An 18,129-nucleotide genomic window follows, 5' to 3' on the forward strand; every position below is an offset into this window, starting at 1 on the left:
TCCTCCAGGTCTTCGAAGGGCTCTGGTGAGACCGACGTGGATTCGCTATCCGTATCTGGTTCCTGCTCAACTTTCCGACACATCTTGACCTCTTTCTTTTCGCTCGAGTCGTCTGTATCGCTGGGGTCAGAGTATGAATCGATTTCCACAATCTCTTCAGTTCTGGAAGACGAATCGGTCGGCGAGTCTGGTAAATCGAAGGAGCTATCGAAATTGAACCTCTTCAGTCTGAAACTGAAGACCTCGGCGCTTTTGCAATCCAGGAGCTTGTGTTTGGGCGTGTTCTCGGCGTTGGAGCCGTCATCATCGTTGTTGGTGAAGTCCAACGATCTGGTCATCGATTGACTGGCTTTCTTGACGTCTAGTTTTAATTTTCTTATTTTCCTCTTCTTCTGCTCGTTCGCGGATAAAATGTCGGTGTCGGAGTGCGAGCCTTTTTTTGTTATTATGTTTCCATGATCGGCGGCGGTGGTCTCCTTCAAGGCTCCATCCGGCTCGGCCTGCGTGTTGTGTCGACGGCGGCTCGTCAAAGACCCCTTCGCTCGGTCTTCGTTTGTTTTAGCAAAATATGTTATATTCGACAATATCTTACGGAATGCATAGTCCATTATTTTGCATAAATTCTCTTTACGTAACGAATTTAGAGCTAAACAGCAATAAGGTATTATATATTCGGTCCTGCCGACAATTCAACGAATAAAATCACTTTTCGAGCAAAACAAAAGGGTACTATCACATTTTTTGAGAATTTACCCGATTTTTTTTTTATTTCTCCCCATCACTAAACTGCACTTTATCGTTCACATGTTTGAAGGAACACGAGATTTCACCGATCTTAATTCACGACTACCTACTTACAACTTTATGAAAATAAAAAAAAAAAAAAACAAAAAGAAAACAATTCTTATTCTCGGTCGCCAGTATTCTACCAAATTACCAGTAACATTTTAATGGATAATTAATGGTAATGAGTGTGATTCTCATTACGGGAGAAAGCGAATTGTGTCTACACTGGTCTGTAGACTTCAGATAGTACTACGGTGTACCATAATGTATACTCCAGACAGATGGGTTCAATGAACTTAAGTAAATAGTTTAAGTAAATAAGTATATGTATAGACCATGAACCCTTCCTACTTTAATATAACCCTTCACTCTGAAATGTTAGCCGGTTTGAGAAAATTGTAAGTTTAGAACTGGCTTTCAATTTGTTAGTACTATACGTCAGTCGATGACCTTTAACACTGGGATGTCAGAAGCGCTATTTCTACCAAGTATACCTTATTTAAAAATTAATAGTAGCTTTTAATTTCATCATTCAGAGGTTTCCCTAGTTCGTTCTGTTACATTTATTCACAATATTTTGAATTAAATGGATTTGAAGTTATGTGTGCTTTGTTGTACTGTGCAACTTTTTTGACCTGATACAATATATAATACAAAGAATCGTAATTCATTAAATTCAATGTTCATTCTAAATTATCAAAAAGCAAGTTCAAAATCATATTAATAAAAGGAAGTTGTTCAATTTTACTTAAAAGACTTTACGCTTACACCGTTGTGCTTATTAAAAAACAAAAACAAAAAAATCGTTACCAAATTCTCCCAAATTTCAAAATCTCAAAAATATGAATCAAGTTTTGTGAATAATTACACGCTTAACTCGAACTCTCAATAATTATTACCATGTTAGTGAGCCATCGCTTAATTTCAACTTTCTCGACATTTTCGTCTCTTAATTCAATAAACTCAACTCCAATTTTTGTAATAAGGGATTTGGCTGTATAGCCTTTGTTTCGTTGGCCTGTCCGATTGAAGAATAGAACAAAAACCAAATGTTTATATTTTATTTTGTTTTGAACGCCTCGAAATCACTCTCGAATTAAATACCTACGTAATAGAAAATATATTGGGATTTAAAAAAAATAAACATTACACACAATGAAACCTTCTATAGACGTAGATTCGTTGAGAACGGAGCACGAATCTGAGGAACAGTGGGAAGTTAGACGTAGTTTCCTTTTAGAACACAAAGACGATTTTCCAGAAGCTGAATTAGTGACACTGGCGCAAATCTATACCAATATCGAATTTTTAGGATGCAGGTTCGTTTTGGAAGCCAATCTATTTCGTTTTCCTAGTTAATCTTTCAAACCTAAACAGCTAGATTTCGCAACTTAAATTTATGCAAAAAGTTTTCTATGTTATTATCTACAAAAAAAAATATGAATTTCCAAATCGATGGATCTTAACGGAGTATTTAGCTGTTTTTCTTTCTGGTTGCACGTGCTGTGAACACAATCGGTTTGATGTTTCTGTGTACCAAACAATAATGCGCTTTAAAACGAATACCAATCTTCATTTTACGGTTATAACCTCATTGGAAATCCAGCCCACTGAGTTTCTGGCCAGATCTTCTCAGTGGGTTGCGTTTCCGATCTGGTGGTAGATTCTGCAAAGCACTGCTCTTGCTAGGACCAGTGTTAGCAACACTCTGGTTTGAGCTCTGTGAGCTCACCTATTAGCTCTGCGAATTTAGAATAGCCCCTCAAGGTTACTAGAACAGGTAGAAAAAGAAAGCTGAATTAAACTTCTCAACTATACATGTCTGTGGGTTAAGTTCGACAAGAACAATGCCCAGTGCTTGAGGTACCTAAAAGCACTCTTAGTGGATCGCGAGGATCCGAAATGACGTGTTTAATTCAGACAAATTACTTTGCCTTTTGTAGCGGCCTTTAGTTTCGAAGCCGGTAGCTTCTAGTCTCATATAACACGGGACTTTGTAGGAATCAACAGAAACTGTCATCTTCATTTGTGAAATCTCTTACATAATTTTCTAGCTTAGTGAATGAGATTATGGCCATTTAGAAGTCGTCGTGGCCTAAAAGATAAGACGTCCGGTGCATTCGTGTTGAAGCGATGTATCGGTGTTCGAATCCCGCAGGCGGGTACCAATTTTTCTAATGAAATACGTACTCAACAAATGTTCACGATTGACTTTCACGGTGAAGGAATAACATCGTGTAATAAAAGTGAAAACCCACAAAATTATAAATTGCGTAATTACTGGTGGTAGGACCTGTTGAGTCCGCGCGGGTAGGTACCACCGCCCTGCCTATTTCTGCCGTGAAGCAGTAATGCGTTTCGGTTTGAAGGGTGGGGCAGCCGTTGTAACTATACTGAGACCTTACAACTTATATGATCAAGATGGGTGGCGCATTTACGTTGTAGATATCTATGGGCTCCAGTAACCACTTAACATCAGGTGGGCTGTGAGCTCGTCCACCCAACTAAGCAATAAAAAATAAAAAATTGGTATTAAGTGATTATTGGTGCCAAAAGACAAACATCTTAAATGTCACTAGTTACCTTGAGACATGAGTTCTAATATTGTATAGTACAATAACTGCCACATCTTTCAAACCAGATTGCTTCGATTAGGTAGGATGATGGTGTCTATGTGTGGGCTTATAAGATACCCTACCATCATATTTTAGTTTTTTTTTCATAATCTATATAAAATAAATAAAAAGTTTAACCTGATTGCTCCCACATACTAATCAACATATGTTTTCCAGATATCCACCTCAAACAATGAAACGCATTTCGGTATTGGCCGAGAAAGTGTCCGCCAAGTACAAGGAGAGCAGAAAGAATAAGTTGAAACGAACTTTCGTGCAAGCCAGCGATGCGGCCGAGCAAAAAGCTAAACGTACCTTCAAGAAATAGTATTAACTGTACAAATACTTGTAACTATACTTGAGACCTTAGAACTTATTATTATCTCAAGGTGGGTGGCGCATTTACATCGTAGATGTCTATGGGCGCCAGTAACCACTTAACACAAATAAATGTTTGGGTCTATATGTGTTCGTTATTTATCTAATTGTGCAAAGTTTACTGCAACAGTTATCATTAAAATTGCTTTCATGGTTTATTCTCAAATTTATTTCGTATTGTTACACGGGTTCTGGTTAATAAAAATTCTGCCGAAGTACAAATTAAAACTCTATTTAACTTAGAAAACTCACAGAACAGTTTACAATTCGTAATTCGCTTTTTCCGCTTTGCTCCAAATCGCATATTATAATTTGCGTAATTATTGGTGGTAAGACCTCTTATGAGTCCGCACGGGTAGGTACCACCACCCTGCCTACTTCTACCGTGAAGCAGTAATGCGTTTTGTTTTGAAGGGTGGGGCAGCCGTTGTAAAAGAAAAACCTTAGAGCTCATATCTCAAGGTGGGTGGCGCATTTACGTCGTAGATGTCCTATGGGCGCCAGTAACCAATTAACACCAGGAGGGCTGAGAGCTCGGTCAACCATATACGCAAAAAAAAATGCAGTCCTTAAAACCTAAAGCTTAATTCTATATCTTAAAACCAAAATAAATAATACCACCCAGAAATATATTTTTTATTGGCTTTGTAGGCAGCCGAGCATACGTCCCACCCGATGATGAGTGGTTACCGTCGCACATGGGCATCATCAATGCCAGGAGCAGAGCCTAGCCCAGCAGAGCATACCATTAAAATGCCATAAAATGCATTATGCAAAATAAAAATTTGCTGTCGCAGTATGCCATTCTCTGATACGTTTCTTACTTTGGTGATACTCATAGGAAGAGAAGGTTTAACTATTCCACGCCATTGTATCAATGTCAATGTGTGTTATGGCTTGATAATCAACTGGATAGGACCCAGTAAGTCATATTGTAATAGGATAGTTTTATATCAAGATTTTTCTGGGCCGCTCTGCTGTAGCCGCTGGTAGATTACTCAGTAAGCTGCACTTTCAATTTTAATCTACTATAGCTGTGTTATATCCATTATTATTATTATTATTATTATATACATATTATCCACAATCTGCCTACAAAGAATATTGCGGTATTTTGGTCATGTTGCACATAGGGATACCAGCAATTTGGAACGCCTTGTGGTGACCGGTAAAATAGAGGGAAAAAGGCCTAGGGGTAGAGGTCCCAAACGATGGTCGGACCAAATAGCGGAGGAACTGGGGATACCTATCAGCGACGCACTCCACCGGGCTGCAGGGCGGGATCGATGGAGACAGTTGGTTGACGAAATCGGACGGAGTCACGATCCTCAGCAGTGAGGGACTGATCGAAGAGAGAGAGAGATAGCTGTGTTTACTTTAGTCGCTAAAGTGTTTATAAATAAAAGACACAAGAATGAAATCACAACATAATATAATAAAGATGTATTTAATTCGATCACATTTGTATAATGTAAGGTTTTCTATAACTTAAATAAAAATAAAATACATACATAAAATATACTCAGTCTCTGGTTCTTAATCCCCACACTGAAGAGCGGCGCGTGCCGACCGTGGGCCTCGCTATGGCGCTGAGAACGGAAACAATAACGATCTAAAGATATATTTTTTAAGAAAAATGTTATTATGTTTTTTTCAATGGATTTTATGACCTGGCAACTAAGACCTTTAGGTTTATGAAAAATGATGGAGTAAAATGAAATGAAATGAGAGTGATTAATTTGAGACATTAATCAACTGGGATAAAATATAATCTCAGTAAAATGGTGGTCGTTTACTGAGACTTTTTCAGTGGAGGATCCCGAGAAGTTACGTCCAGTGGTTTTGTTTAATTTTCCCACGTTTGTGCACTCTCAAGCCTTGTTCGGACTAGGCGAGCATTTTAGTCGAGTACCGAGTAATTTAGTAGCTAAATGTGTCTGAGCACCAAAAATTTAGTCGAGAAGGTTAGTAAATAATTTAGTCAAGTCAATCCATTTTGTTCTATTTTTTCGGGCGAGTAGTTTAGCCACTAAATTACTCGGCGCTCGACTAAACTAATCGCCTAATCCGAACAAGGCTTCATAGATACTAAACAGTTAATAAACCACCGTTATTACACGTTATTACAACTTTGAAAAACACTAAATCAACGGATTTCAGTCACTAAGGAAACTTGGGTTTTTCTTTAATAAATACCTGAACATGAAGTGGTTGATCTGGATCGATGGTAGATTGGCTTTTAATAAACTAAGATTTGGAGCTTGCAGCATCCCCCAAACTTCTAGGTATCGCAGAGAAGGCATCGCTGACAATTTACTGCAACAATGTTAGTTTACGAATAAATCTAGAGTTTACTTGAACATAGTATTGAGGAGTGAAAGGATATTTGGTTTAAGCGACATTTAACTTGGTAATTAAAGGTGCAAAATCTATTGTTTGGTGTTATCATCACGGTTAGACCGTATTCGAGGAATTACACCCGCTAAAAACGACGACTAAAAATATTTTTAGTATGTTGGAGACAGTCATTAGTTTGGTAGCTAAAGGAAACGCAGCACGATTCCCGAGAGATGGCAGCGCCGTCGGAACTCGGCTAACCTCGTGCTACGACAGAGCCTAGCCGATGGAGGCGAGTGGACGCCATCACACTTACCAACCAGCATTCTTGAAGAGCGGCGCCTCCGTCCTAAGAACTGTCATTCGTTTTCGTTTGCTAACGTCAAAAGAAGATTTCTAGATTGTTCTAAGATAACAAACGTGATTGGTGTACTCAATATTTCTCTTAGCTCGGTCACCCTATTCGCCCCTACGATGTCTGACGATGGTGTTAATAGTTGTGGCCTCTCCGACATATGTATGGACACTTACGAAAGCGTATGTCCGGAGAGCATGTAGCAGCGACTGAGGGCCGCGTGCTCGAGCCTGCCCAGGGTCACCAGACTCTGCAGCGCGCGGGGGGTCAGCCGCGAGCAGTCCGACAGGTCCAGCTCGGCCAGGCGCGGGCAGCGCGCGCACAGCCGCTCCGTCACTGGGGAACACAGAATATAGAGTGAAAACGCTTATTCCATATTACTTACAGGATCGAAAACTTCTTAGAAATTATTTTGATGAGTTTCATAGACAAGTTTGAAGTCGTCGTGGCCTAAAAGATAAGAGGAATTATTTGAGACGATTCCATCATCTCGTATTTATCATCGCACCACCCGCCATCGGAGCTGAGGTCATCCATACTACCTGAAGCCACTGCGTCCTTATCTTTCTTCAAACGAAGCTTGTGGAGAGTACTTAACGGTAGGCAGCGGCTTGGCTCTGCCTATGCTGAAGTCCATGGGCAACGGTAACTATTCACCATCAGGTGGGCCGTATACTCGTCTGCCTACAAGGGCAATGAAAAAAAAACGTCCGGTGCATTCGTATGTTTTTTCCCTACCTATTCTGGTAAGCTCGAAGATACTTAGATGGGTGGACGAGCCCACGGCCCAACTGGTGTTGAGTGGTTTTCGGAGCCCATAGACATCTACAACGTAAATGCGCCACACACCTTGAGATATAAGCTCTAAGGTCTCAGTATAGTTACAACGGCTGCCTCACCCTTCAAACCGAAACGCATTACTGCTTCACGGCAGAAATGGAGGGCGGTGGTACCTACCCGCGCGGACTCACAAGACTTCCTACCACCAGTAAAGGTTCTCCGGATCATATTAATTGCTTACACTCATCAGTCATAATCCTGGCTCCGCCGAGGTTGAGCCGCTGCAGCCGGCGCGGCAACATGTCCACCAGCACCTGGAGAGCCGCCTCGCTCAGATTGCACCACGATATATTCAAGGACTGTAGGCTGAAAATTCCAAGGGGGTCTCGTCATGAATTTTCCAAACAGATACATAATATTGTAACGCCGGTAAGAATAACGCCATCTATCGCCGAATAGTCGAATGAGTATAAAAATACGTACAATGCCATCTATTGTCAAATAGCGGAAACACAATACCCGAAATGCGTGGAATATTCTGGAAAATTCTAGGGATGCGGTATCGGCTATAAAAGCGTTGCAGAGACGGCACGCAGTCAGTCAGTAATCGGAACTACTCGAAGCGAAACAGAGAACGGATCACCCGAAGGGAAGCGGAAGAAGAAGTGTTCTGTGAGTGTTTTAAGTGATAAATAGTTTTAAGTTGTACTTCGGTGGACCATTTATTCATCCCGAACCCCAGCGCTTCACAATATAATTTGTATACATATTACTAATGTGAAAATGTTTTAGGATTTTTTTTTATTTTTTTATATTTTTTTTATTGCTTAGATGGATGGACGAGCTCACAGCCCACCTGATGTTAAGTGGTTACTGGAGCCCATAGACATCTACAACGTAAATGCGCCACCCACTCGAGATATAAGTTCTAAGGTCTCAGTATAGTTACGACGGCTACCCCACCCTTCGAACCGAAATGCATTACTGCTTCACGGCGGAAATAGGCGGGGTGGTGGTACCTACCCGTGCGGACTCCCAAGAGGTCCTACCACCAGTAATAATTTGCAATCAAAGTTTCCTGTTACGTTCCATAAAATATAAAATTAGTTAAAAGATAATTTAGTTTTAATGGCATAGATGAATGAATCAGCTCATGATTCAAATTACCTAAAAAGTTATCAGAGCCCGTAGGCATCAGCACATCGTGAGTGGACCTGCAGATGCCATCTTGAGACATGAGCTCGGAGTGCCACCCTTCAAACCGAAACGGATTACTGCTTCACAGCAGAAACAGGCGGGGTGGTGGCAGCTACTGCTCTCACAAGACCTTCCACCACTAGTGATTAAATACTAGACAAGGTATTTTTGGCTAGGATAAGGACTAATAGACCGATCTATTAATGTAAGCAAATAAAACTCACTTCACACATCCCTCAAGTAACGCTCTCGACCCTTCTGCGGTAATCCCTTGTGCCATTGTCATGTTTAATGTCTCCAAATTTGTACATCTACCTGAAAACACAATTACATAACTTGTTATTACAGCTGTAGACCGCGGACATCACCCAGCAAATTGTTTAATTGTTTAATGTATATTGTAAGTGAAATTATTTTATTTATATTATTTTATTTTATACAGTAAGCTGTCTTAAGATATTCTACCGTAGTTTTGAGAAAAGTAATTTCCGTGCAAATTACCCGTGGTTAATCACAAGACGTCCTACCATACTATACTGTTACGCCGGTAATAGTAACGCCATCTATCGCCGAATAGTCAAACGGATATCGAAGGACCTAGAACGCTCGAGAAGTACAACGCCATCTATTGTCACCTAGCGGGAACTACAACTACTAGAGATGTGTGGAATATTCTTGATAATTGTAGGGATGTGGTATCGGCTATAAAAGCGTTGCAGAGACGGCACGCAGTCAGTCAATAATCGGAACTACTCGAAGCGAAACAGCGAACGGATCACCTGAAGCGAAGCGGAAGAAGCGAATTGAGAGTTCTAAGTGTTGAATACAGTTTTTCAAGTTGTCCTTTGGTGAAATTTTATTTATCCCGAACCCTCAGCACGTAACAATACTATACGCTGTAGAGATATACGACAAAGGGAAGATCTTCCGCCGAGCGGGTGATATTTGCTTGGTAGACCGACGGTCCGAATATTGCTGTTCGGAACTTGTATATATGCGAGCTTATCTTGAAAATGTCGTAAGCGAGATTCAGGCATCTGTCAAATATCTTGTGTTCTTACCGCTACATACGCACAGGACCAATCCAGGAGCCACTCACCCAGGATAGCGCAGGTAGTGTCAGCAACGTTCACACTCTCCAAGCTCAACTTCTTCAAGCCGGGACAGTTCTCCAGCAGCCGGTCCAAAGTCTCCAGCTGTATCGAGCACATGCTCAGGTCTAAATATTGGACGCGGGACGGCGCTGTTGACCCCGAGCACCACGAACCGATCTGAAATAAAAAGTTTTATTTATTTATTGCCGTATAGGGCAAACGAGCATACGGCCCACCTGATGGTGAGCGGTTACCATGAAGTGTGTATACTTATATATTATAGCATAGCATAGCATATCATTTGGTATATAACATAATTAATAGGTGTAATCTCGTATGTCCCCCTAATAAGGCGGACCACCCAGAAACATAGGCTTCTTCATAATTGTAAACTAGGATTAAGATGATAATTAAACATGGAATACACGCAAGAAGACGTTTTTCTTTAACACCTCCAAATGTACAACATTACAATCGTCGCCCATGGACTTAAGCAATACCAGGGGCAGAGCCAAGCCGCTGCCGCGGGGGCACGAGTAGCGCCATCTGTCGTCAAATAGCAGAAACGACTGGTGCTATCGGGAATGTTCTCGATATTTGTAAACTTGTCGTGTGGAGTGTCCGAGCTGTACTGTACTGTAAAATAGAGTTTTTTGTGTTCTCCAGTTGGAGCACCGGGTAATGAATACTCCAGAGGATCCTAAGGATCCAGAGGGTCCAAGTTCGAAGGGGAATGGCGGCGAGTAGCGGGCGAAGCGCGGACGTACACTCGTGTGTCCACTTCGACGGTTGTGCGTGAACTCATAGATAATACACACAAATTAGTTACATATTAGATAAGCAACTCGAACACTCAACAAAAATGTTTACGGGCATCGGCCACTAGATGGCTTCGCTTCGATTAGTTTCTCATTGCTCCTGTAGATGGCAGTAACATATTTATTACCTATCCTATCCTATATTTTATTTTAGTGAAGGATTTTGTAAATTTTCAGAAACCACAAATTGATAAAATTTAATCAATTTGTCTATAGCAGATAAAGACTTGTATGATTTATTATTTTTTTATTTTCCGTGTTTAGTTGTAAATGATAATAATTTAATGAAGAACGATTAGAGGCAGCTCACCTCCGAGCTGGCCAGTCTGACTATGACCGGCTTCCTGTCCAGGATCTTCCCCAGGGCGTCTCTAGCTATCGCCTTGTTGCCGAGGTCCAGCCGCTGCCACAGCGTCTCGTCCGAAGCTATTCGGTACCACCTGGGACCGAACACACGTACCCACGTTATAGTGAATCGATAACCGACTGCACGTTGGAGGTGTTACTGATGTTCTAATTGTCACATGTCTACTTTAGTAATATTAGTTTTATTTTTCCAACTGGAAAGGCAAAGGTATCATCGTACCATACAGCCTAATCTTTTTTTGATGACACGTATGATATTAGTACGGATGTCCGTCGTAATTATAACCAGCTCACTCACTAGCCCACTCACAAACCAAGCCGTACTGAGTTGTTACTGAGACTGATAGGTCCGAACTCAGAGAGAATTCAAGTGAATTACCTCTTACAGACGAGCATGCAGTGCGCGAGCGTGCGCTTGGGCAGCCAGCGGAACACGCTCAGGATCATCTCGTCCGAGAGCACCGAGAAGGAGTCCGCGCCGCAGCGGCGGGGGGCGGCGCCCCGGGGCTGCGCCGGCCTCCGCGCGGGGGACGACGCTGCGGACAAAGTCACCGAGTTGATATGTGTGGCAGGTAGCCATTATACAACAACGCAATATTTTTGACAAATGCCTGAATCTCGCTTACGACATTTTCAAGATAAGCTTGCATATATACAAGTTCCGAAGAATAACATTCGGACCGTCGGTCTACCGAGAAATATCACCCGCTCAGAGGAAGATCTTCCCTTTGTCTTATACCTTACTTTAGATCCTCTTTCTTCGTCACAACTTAATCTAAACGCAAGGACATGGGTTAAGTTTCAGTTTTACAGTGCATAAGCTTCGCAGAAATAGACAGGGTGGTGGTACTTACTGGTGCAGATTCGCAAGACACCCTCTCGCCGGTATATTTAATGAAGTTAACAACATGAAATACCCTTGTAGACCAGACCGGGCCCCAACTATCTCCCTATCAGCAAGCCCCAGCCCCATGGATAATATGAATGCTTGGACAAAGTCAACTAACGTGTCCTGACTGGGCTGGGATGCGCCCGCTGCTCCCTGGGCACGTAGGCGCTGATGCACTGCGCCAGCGGGGTCTCCTCGTCAAACGCGATCCCTTCCACTAGAGTCGTCTCACAGTCCGTCTGCTGCAGCGGTTTGCCTGCAAAACATCAATGGAGTTTGAATTTACTTTAAGACTGCTTCTTAAGCAAAACTAGTGACCTCATATACATATACACATTTTACTGGTGGTAGGACCTCTTTTGAGTCCGAGCGGGTAGGTACCAGCGCCCTGCCTATTTCTGCCGTGCAGCAGTAATGCGTTTCGGTCTGAAGGGAAGAGCGGCCGCTGTAACTATACTGAGATCCTAGAATTTATATCTCAAGGTGGGTGGCGGTAACTACGTTGTAGATGTCTGTGGGCTCCAGCAACCACTTAACACCAGACGGGCTGTGAGCTCGTCCACCCATCTATACAATAAAAATAAAACGTGCCCGCGCTAAGACACATGCATACAGGTCTACACCTAATACATGTAATCGAACTGTCGATATTTCGATGTTCGGCACTTTATACGCGTTAATAGAGGGTCGATATACCGACGGTAAGCGCTTTAACGGTTAAACCGTAAATTTACTTTAATTAGTATTTGTTGAATGGATGTTCCGTCAAAGTGAGTATAACTCCGGTACCGGTCAGTGACCCCGCGCCCCACTGAAGCCGCTCGGTCATTGACCCCGCGGCTCTACATTTTATTTATTGTATTACTAATGAAACCCAGTCCACTGTGACTATAACTGATATATGAAGACATATCTTTTTTTTTTTATTGCCTTTGTAGGCAGACGAGCATACGGCCCACCTGATGGTAAGTGGTCACCGTCGCTCATGGACGTCAGCAATGCCAGGGGCAGAGCTAAGCCGCTGCCTATCTTAAGCTTACTCGCGCGCCACCTGTCGTGGCTACGAGAATATCACTGACTGGGTGCTGCAGTGATTAGGATAGATCGGTGTAAACCTGTGTGGAACAGCGCCCCTAGCGGAAAACGTTCCAACTCCATACAAAATTGAGTTAACTTTTACGTTATCACCATAACCACTTAGCACCAGGTGGGCTGTGAGCTCGTCTACCCATCTAAGCAGTAAAAAAAATATATGCCGTATTGGGAGAGGCCTACGTCCAGCAGTGGACAACAATGGGCTAATGATGATGATGACGATGATTTTTGTAAAATTTTTAAGTTATTTTTTTTTTGATAAGGTATATTATATTGTTAGGTGAAGAAAGTAATGCATGAAAGAGGAGTGCACGCGGTAGAGATGCGAACGTTGAGATGGATGTGTGGAGTGGACAAGAATGGACAAGATAAGGAATGAGTATAGCAGAGGAAGTGTGATAGTAGCCCCGGTAATCAACAAATCAAAGAGCGGACGGTTAGCGTGGTATGGACATGTGCTGCGTAACGACGAAACTCACGCATGTGACTAGAAGATGTATGGAAATGGTAGTGCAAGGTAGAGGGGGAAGAGGACAACCGAAGAAGACATGGATGGAGTGTGTGAATGACGAGATGAGAGAGAGGAGTGAGTGTTGAAATGACGGTTGATAGAAGAGACTGGAAGAGAAAAATTAGCTGTGCCGACCCCAACTAGTGGGATAAGTTGGAGAAAAAGAAGGTACATTCTCTTTTTTTTAAATATGTGAATATAAACTCAGCGCTAAAAAGTTTAATTTCAGGTTTGTTACTGACAGTACATGTGATGTTACAAGCACTATACAGTTTTATTCTTCGGGGAATGATATTAATTAAAACCAAAATGCTTACTAGGAAATAATTAGAACATACATATGCATAATTTTAATAGAATAGTGTTATTACATGGTTGACTTGGTGGTGCAGTAAGTTAGAACGCCTGACTGTTTTCGTGGAGAATCATGTGTTTGATTACCACATTGGGCAAACATACTTGTAATAAACAATTTTGTTTGGTGTTTGTCAGGGTGTTTATTATCTATATATGTATATTTAAAAGTATGTCAGTCCTGTAATACAGGGAATCCTAAATTGGGGCTGGATGATAGTGCATGATTTGTTCTCAATTTCTATCCTATTATTAATATCAGGCATGCAAATAGATAGACTGATAGAGATACAGTTATCAATACTAGTACTTAGACTAGATCCTCTTTAAGCAGGATGGAAAGTATTCGTACTGTTATATCCCTAGCCTGTATAGACTAATGCTTACCAAACACCTTACTCATCATAAGCTCTCTCACAGTGATTTCATGAGAACATACCAGGCTCAGTTCGGGTCAGATATTCATTGAAGTGAGACGTTTACCAATTTTCCTCACTATTTCTAAATTCTTTTATTATAATTAATTATTCATTAAAAATATTGTGTAGTTTCGAATAAATCCTTTTTTTTTAAAAAGTTCGGCCTTCTCACTACTAACAGTACCCTGGACCATAGTCGTCGTTGAAGTCGTCGTGGCCTAACGGATAAGACGTCCGGTGCATTCGTGTTGAACGATGCATCGGTGTTCGAATCCCGCAGGAGGGTACCAATTGTTGTAATGAAATACGTACTGGACAAATGTTCACGATTGACTTCCACGGTGAAGGAATAACATCGTGTAATAAAAATCAAACCAGCAAAATTACAATTTGCGTAATTACTAGTGATAGGGCCTCTTGTGAGTCCACGCGGATAGGTATCACCACCCTGCCTATTTCTGCCGTGAAGCAGTAATGCGTTCCGGTTTGAAGGGCGGGACAGCCGTTGTAACTATACTGAGACCATAGAATTGATATCTCAAGGTGGGTGGCGCATTTACGTCGTAGATGTCTATGGGCTCCATTAACCACTTAATACCAGGTGGGCTGTGAGCTAGTCCACCCATTTAAGCAATAAAAAAAAATAAAAATAAAAACACAAAGATAGACAATTAACTTATGGATGAAACCCAAATAGCCTAAAATAATATTAATTTACCAAAGTAAGCATGAATGATTGTTGTTTTGAAGCATTCATATTTAACAAACCAGCAACCACCCCTGGCAAATATTTGAGGACATAGTTTCTGCACAAACCGATATTAAACTTATCAAAGTGTTATTTTGATGAGCAGCGAGACTTTATGGAAGACTTACCGGTGTGAACGCGAGGGCTCTTCGCCTTGGAAGGTCCCGGGCTTCGTTTTGTGATCGGAGAACATGAATTCGTATTTGGATTCACGTTTTCTATGTCCCGTTTTCGTTTTGTGCCTTTGTGGTGGTGCTGGAATCAAAATAAACTGTTGAATTTCCATTATCTCAATTTTTTATCTTTTTTTATTGCTTAGATGGGTGGACGAGCTCACAGCCCACCTGGTGTTAAGTGGTTACTGGAGCCCATAGACATCTACAACGTAAATGTGCCACCCACCTTGAGATACAAGTTCTAAGGTCTCAAGTATAGTTACAACAGCTGCCCCACCCTTCAAACCGAAACGCATTACTGCTTCACGGCAGAAATAGGCAGGGCGGTGGTACCCACCCGCGCGGACTCACAAGAGGTCCTACCACCAGTAAAATGGTAATGGTTAAACGAGCCTACTGTTACCGGGAGTTTTAAAATTAGACCTGCTCCTCATTGTAACTTGGCTGTGCAGGACTTCCATTAGCAAACAAAGCACTTACCACAAGGGTTGTGTCGCCAAACACAGACAGCGATACAAAAACATAAAACTCACCCCTCCACTGCTCGAACTCAGTTCACAGGATTGTTCATTATCATCAGGCTCAAGCAAACTAACCCCCATTTCTTGTAATACCTAAAAATAAAGTTTAAACTTTATTTATTCCCAAAATCATACAGTTCCCTTTAACATGAGACATTATTCTATCTATGGATTAAACATTAGTATTAAACAATTAGTTCTAATATGTAATTATTACTATGCAAACATTATAAGAATTGAAAAATATGTATTTCTAAGATTAATCAAACCTTTGTATTTCAGTACAGAAAAACAAAGTTATATCATATCTCCAAAACCCTTTGAAGAAACCTAGTATCCCATAGAGCACTTTGATGATCTATGCTCAGCTAGTCTGATGCAAATCAAAATTGATATCTTAATCTATGTTGATCGAATTTTAATCAAACATATTCCTTTTGTTGTGTAGAATAACATAGGATGCCCGTAAATCAGATCTTCTTCAATGAAAGCCTATAGGCTTTTTATGATTTAATATGGTACAGGATTATAAAAGACAATTCTCAAATGTTTCTTTAAACTACATTTAACCTTATATTTTTCAATGTCTATGCTTGAATGTGTGTTTGGACCACTCATGTATTAATCTAGTACCTCTAAATACAAATAGAAATTTAGTAATTGAGAAAAAATTACTAGAAACATAGCTTGTCCCGTTCCTTGTCTTTTTTAAAGCTTTTCTTGCTTTGATAGGTGAATCAAATCAGGGCCTACCTTGTGTTAAGTGCTTCCCAGAACCCTATGGGTTATTGATGTCTATAAATCAACAATGTCAATGCCACCACCTACCATGAGAGTAAGCTCTAAGTTTCAGTTCTATGGCTGCCCCACCCTTAAAAACCAAGTGCATTGCTGCTTCACATCAGAAATAGGCAGGGGCATGTTACCTACCAGTACAGGCTCACAATATGTCCTCCTATCACTAGTAAATATGTGCATAACATATAAAAATACATAATATTATTTGAAAGCATTACTTATAATAGTGATGACTTAAACAAAATTTGCATAACTGAGAAATGGTCCAGAATCTGTTTGTAATGTTGCTGTATGAGCATATATTCATACAGTCTTATTTGTTTGTGAATAATGGTCACCCGACTGCTTATATGGGACCTCGCAGGGTGGCAGTATCAACCATTGCTCACTACACGCCGGAGAACCCATAAAATCTATACATGAAAATGGGAGCATGTATACATATTTCGATCTCAGTTCATTTGCGTGTTTTGTGGCAAAACTATAAAATTACGCGTCCCAAACTCGATATGTATATTAATATTGGATTTAGGAGCTGTGAGAAACTCGAATGATAGTTAAAACACGATTGATATCAAATAAAAAGTTTTTAACTAGAACGGAAGAGGGCGGGAAAAAATTACTACATACCTCGTAATTCGTTCGTTTGTCCATCAAACTCCAACTTTTCCGCGTCGAATTACTTATTCTAAGTTTTTTCTTGCTGAAATAATATTCCAACTCTTTGAATAACCGTAAATATAGTAGTGTAAAAATAATAATTAGGGCGTGATTATTTCGCGCCATTCAACTTTACCGCTGAAAATCAGCTGTCATGTCAGATTGAATTCCATGACGATTTTTGCTAAAAATTCAAGTCTCACCTAGGACTTTCTGCATCGTCTGGTTTAACGGGTGAATTAACTTCATCTTCCAGACCACTAATGTTCATTTTCACTTAATTTTGTATTATAAATTTCCAAATATAGCTAGATAAAAAATTTGGCACACGCAACAGATAGCACTTTGAAGTCAAAATTAAACTAAAAAAAAAGGAATTCAGCTATAGACAAATATGACAAATTTTTTAAACGTACAAACTGACATTGACATTGGGCATTAATGTCACACTTGCTATTACTAAATCGAGGACTTCTTTGCTCATGATTGCCACTCAGATTGATTATTAAGCTTGCCGAAAAACAGATTTTTTTAAATTATTTATTATTATTATGAATTATTTATATTATACAATTTCTCTCTATTTATTTATATATTTAACTTGTCTTTAATTATTACTATTATTTGATATTTTTTCACACCATCGCAGCTACCACGCGATTTTTTTTCTTGAATCAAGGCATAAAATTTCTCGATTGACTTAACATATTTATACTTTGTTGATGACAAAATCTAATTATCCTTAAAGATTAAGGTCACCAATGACACATAGTTACACTATGACTTAATTCATTACGAGAAACGGATACGCGCTCTCGCTCTCTGCTGTTCTATCTCGAAGTAACCATTCAAACCAGCCTTGATCGACAGCTGTAAGCGCTTAAAGTTCAGAGCACATTAAATAAGGAATTCTTCGGTATTTTTATTTATTACATTGTCCCCGTTTTTATTAGACTAAACACGGTAGATAGTAAAACAAAACAATAAAACAATAAGATTAACTTGGAAACTATTTCTGGGTAGGTTTCACTTCTGGATTAAAAGTTATTTATTTCATTTTGTAAATATAGAAGTGTAAGGATAAATGAAAAAAAAATTTATCTTATCATGATTTACCTCCTGTTTTTACAACTTTAAGATCAAAATTCCAGCGCACTGAGTTTCACGCCAACTTTTTTTTTTATTGCTTAGATGGGGGACGAGCTCACAGCCCACCTGGTGTTAAGTGGTTA

The 18,129-nt window shown here is 40.3% G+C and overlaps 2 protein-coding genes across 3 annotated transcripts; one reads left to right on the forward strand and one right to left on the reverse strand.

Annotated features, from left to right (window-relative positions):
- The first annotated feature begins 1,602 nt into the window (after positions 1-1,602).
- On the forward strand, positions 1,603-3,864 carry LOC101741651 (partner of xrn-2 protein 1). The gene is made up of 2 exons (XM_004922111.5): positions 1,603-2,105; positions 3,579-3,864. Exons 1-2 carry the CDS (start codon positions 1,942-1,944, stop codon positions 3,727-3,729), a joined length of 315 nt encoding a protein of 104 aa, XP_004922168.1. The 5' UTR covers positions 1,603-1,941; the 3' UTR covers positions 3,730-3,864.
- Positions 3,576-17,279, reverse strand: LOC101741790 (S-phase kinase-associated protein 2). 2 transcript variants are annotated; one of them, XM_062670903.1, is made up of 14 exons: positions 17,101-17,279; positions 16,868-16,940; positions 15,452-15,532; positions 14,871-14,997; positions 11,734-11,871; positions 11,106-11,262; positions 10,671-10,800; positions 9,548-9,719; positions 8,673-8,763; positions 7,493-7,617; positions 6,648-6,807; positions 5,976-6,095; positions 5,291-5,368; positions 3,576-5,121 (listed from the first exon to the last, which is right to left on the reverse strand). In XM_062670903.1, the coding sequence occupies exons 1-13, from the start codon at positions 17,166-17,168 to the stop codon at positions 5,302-5,304; spliced, it is 1,509 nt and encodes a 502-aa protein (XP_062526887.1). In that variant the 5' UTR covers positions 17,169-17,279; the 3' UTR covers positions 3,576-5,121; positions 5,291-5,301. The 2 variants fall into 2 exon arrangements, with proteins under 2 accessions (XP_062526887.1, XP_004922169.1); XM_004922112.5 differs by lacking the exon at positions 3,576-5,121 and having other exon boundaries at positions 5,195-5,368.
- Between the last annotated feature and the right edge of the window lie 850 nt (positions 17,280-18,129).

Source organism: Bombyx mori, chromosome 11 (genome assembly GCF_030269925.1).
Source record: "Bombyx mori chromosome 11, ASM3026992v2".
Classification (NCBI taxonomy): Eukaryota; Metazoa; Arthropoda; class Insecta; order Lepidoptera; family Bombycidae; genus Bombyx; species Bombyx mori.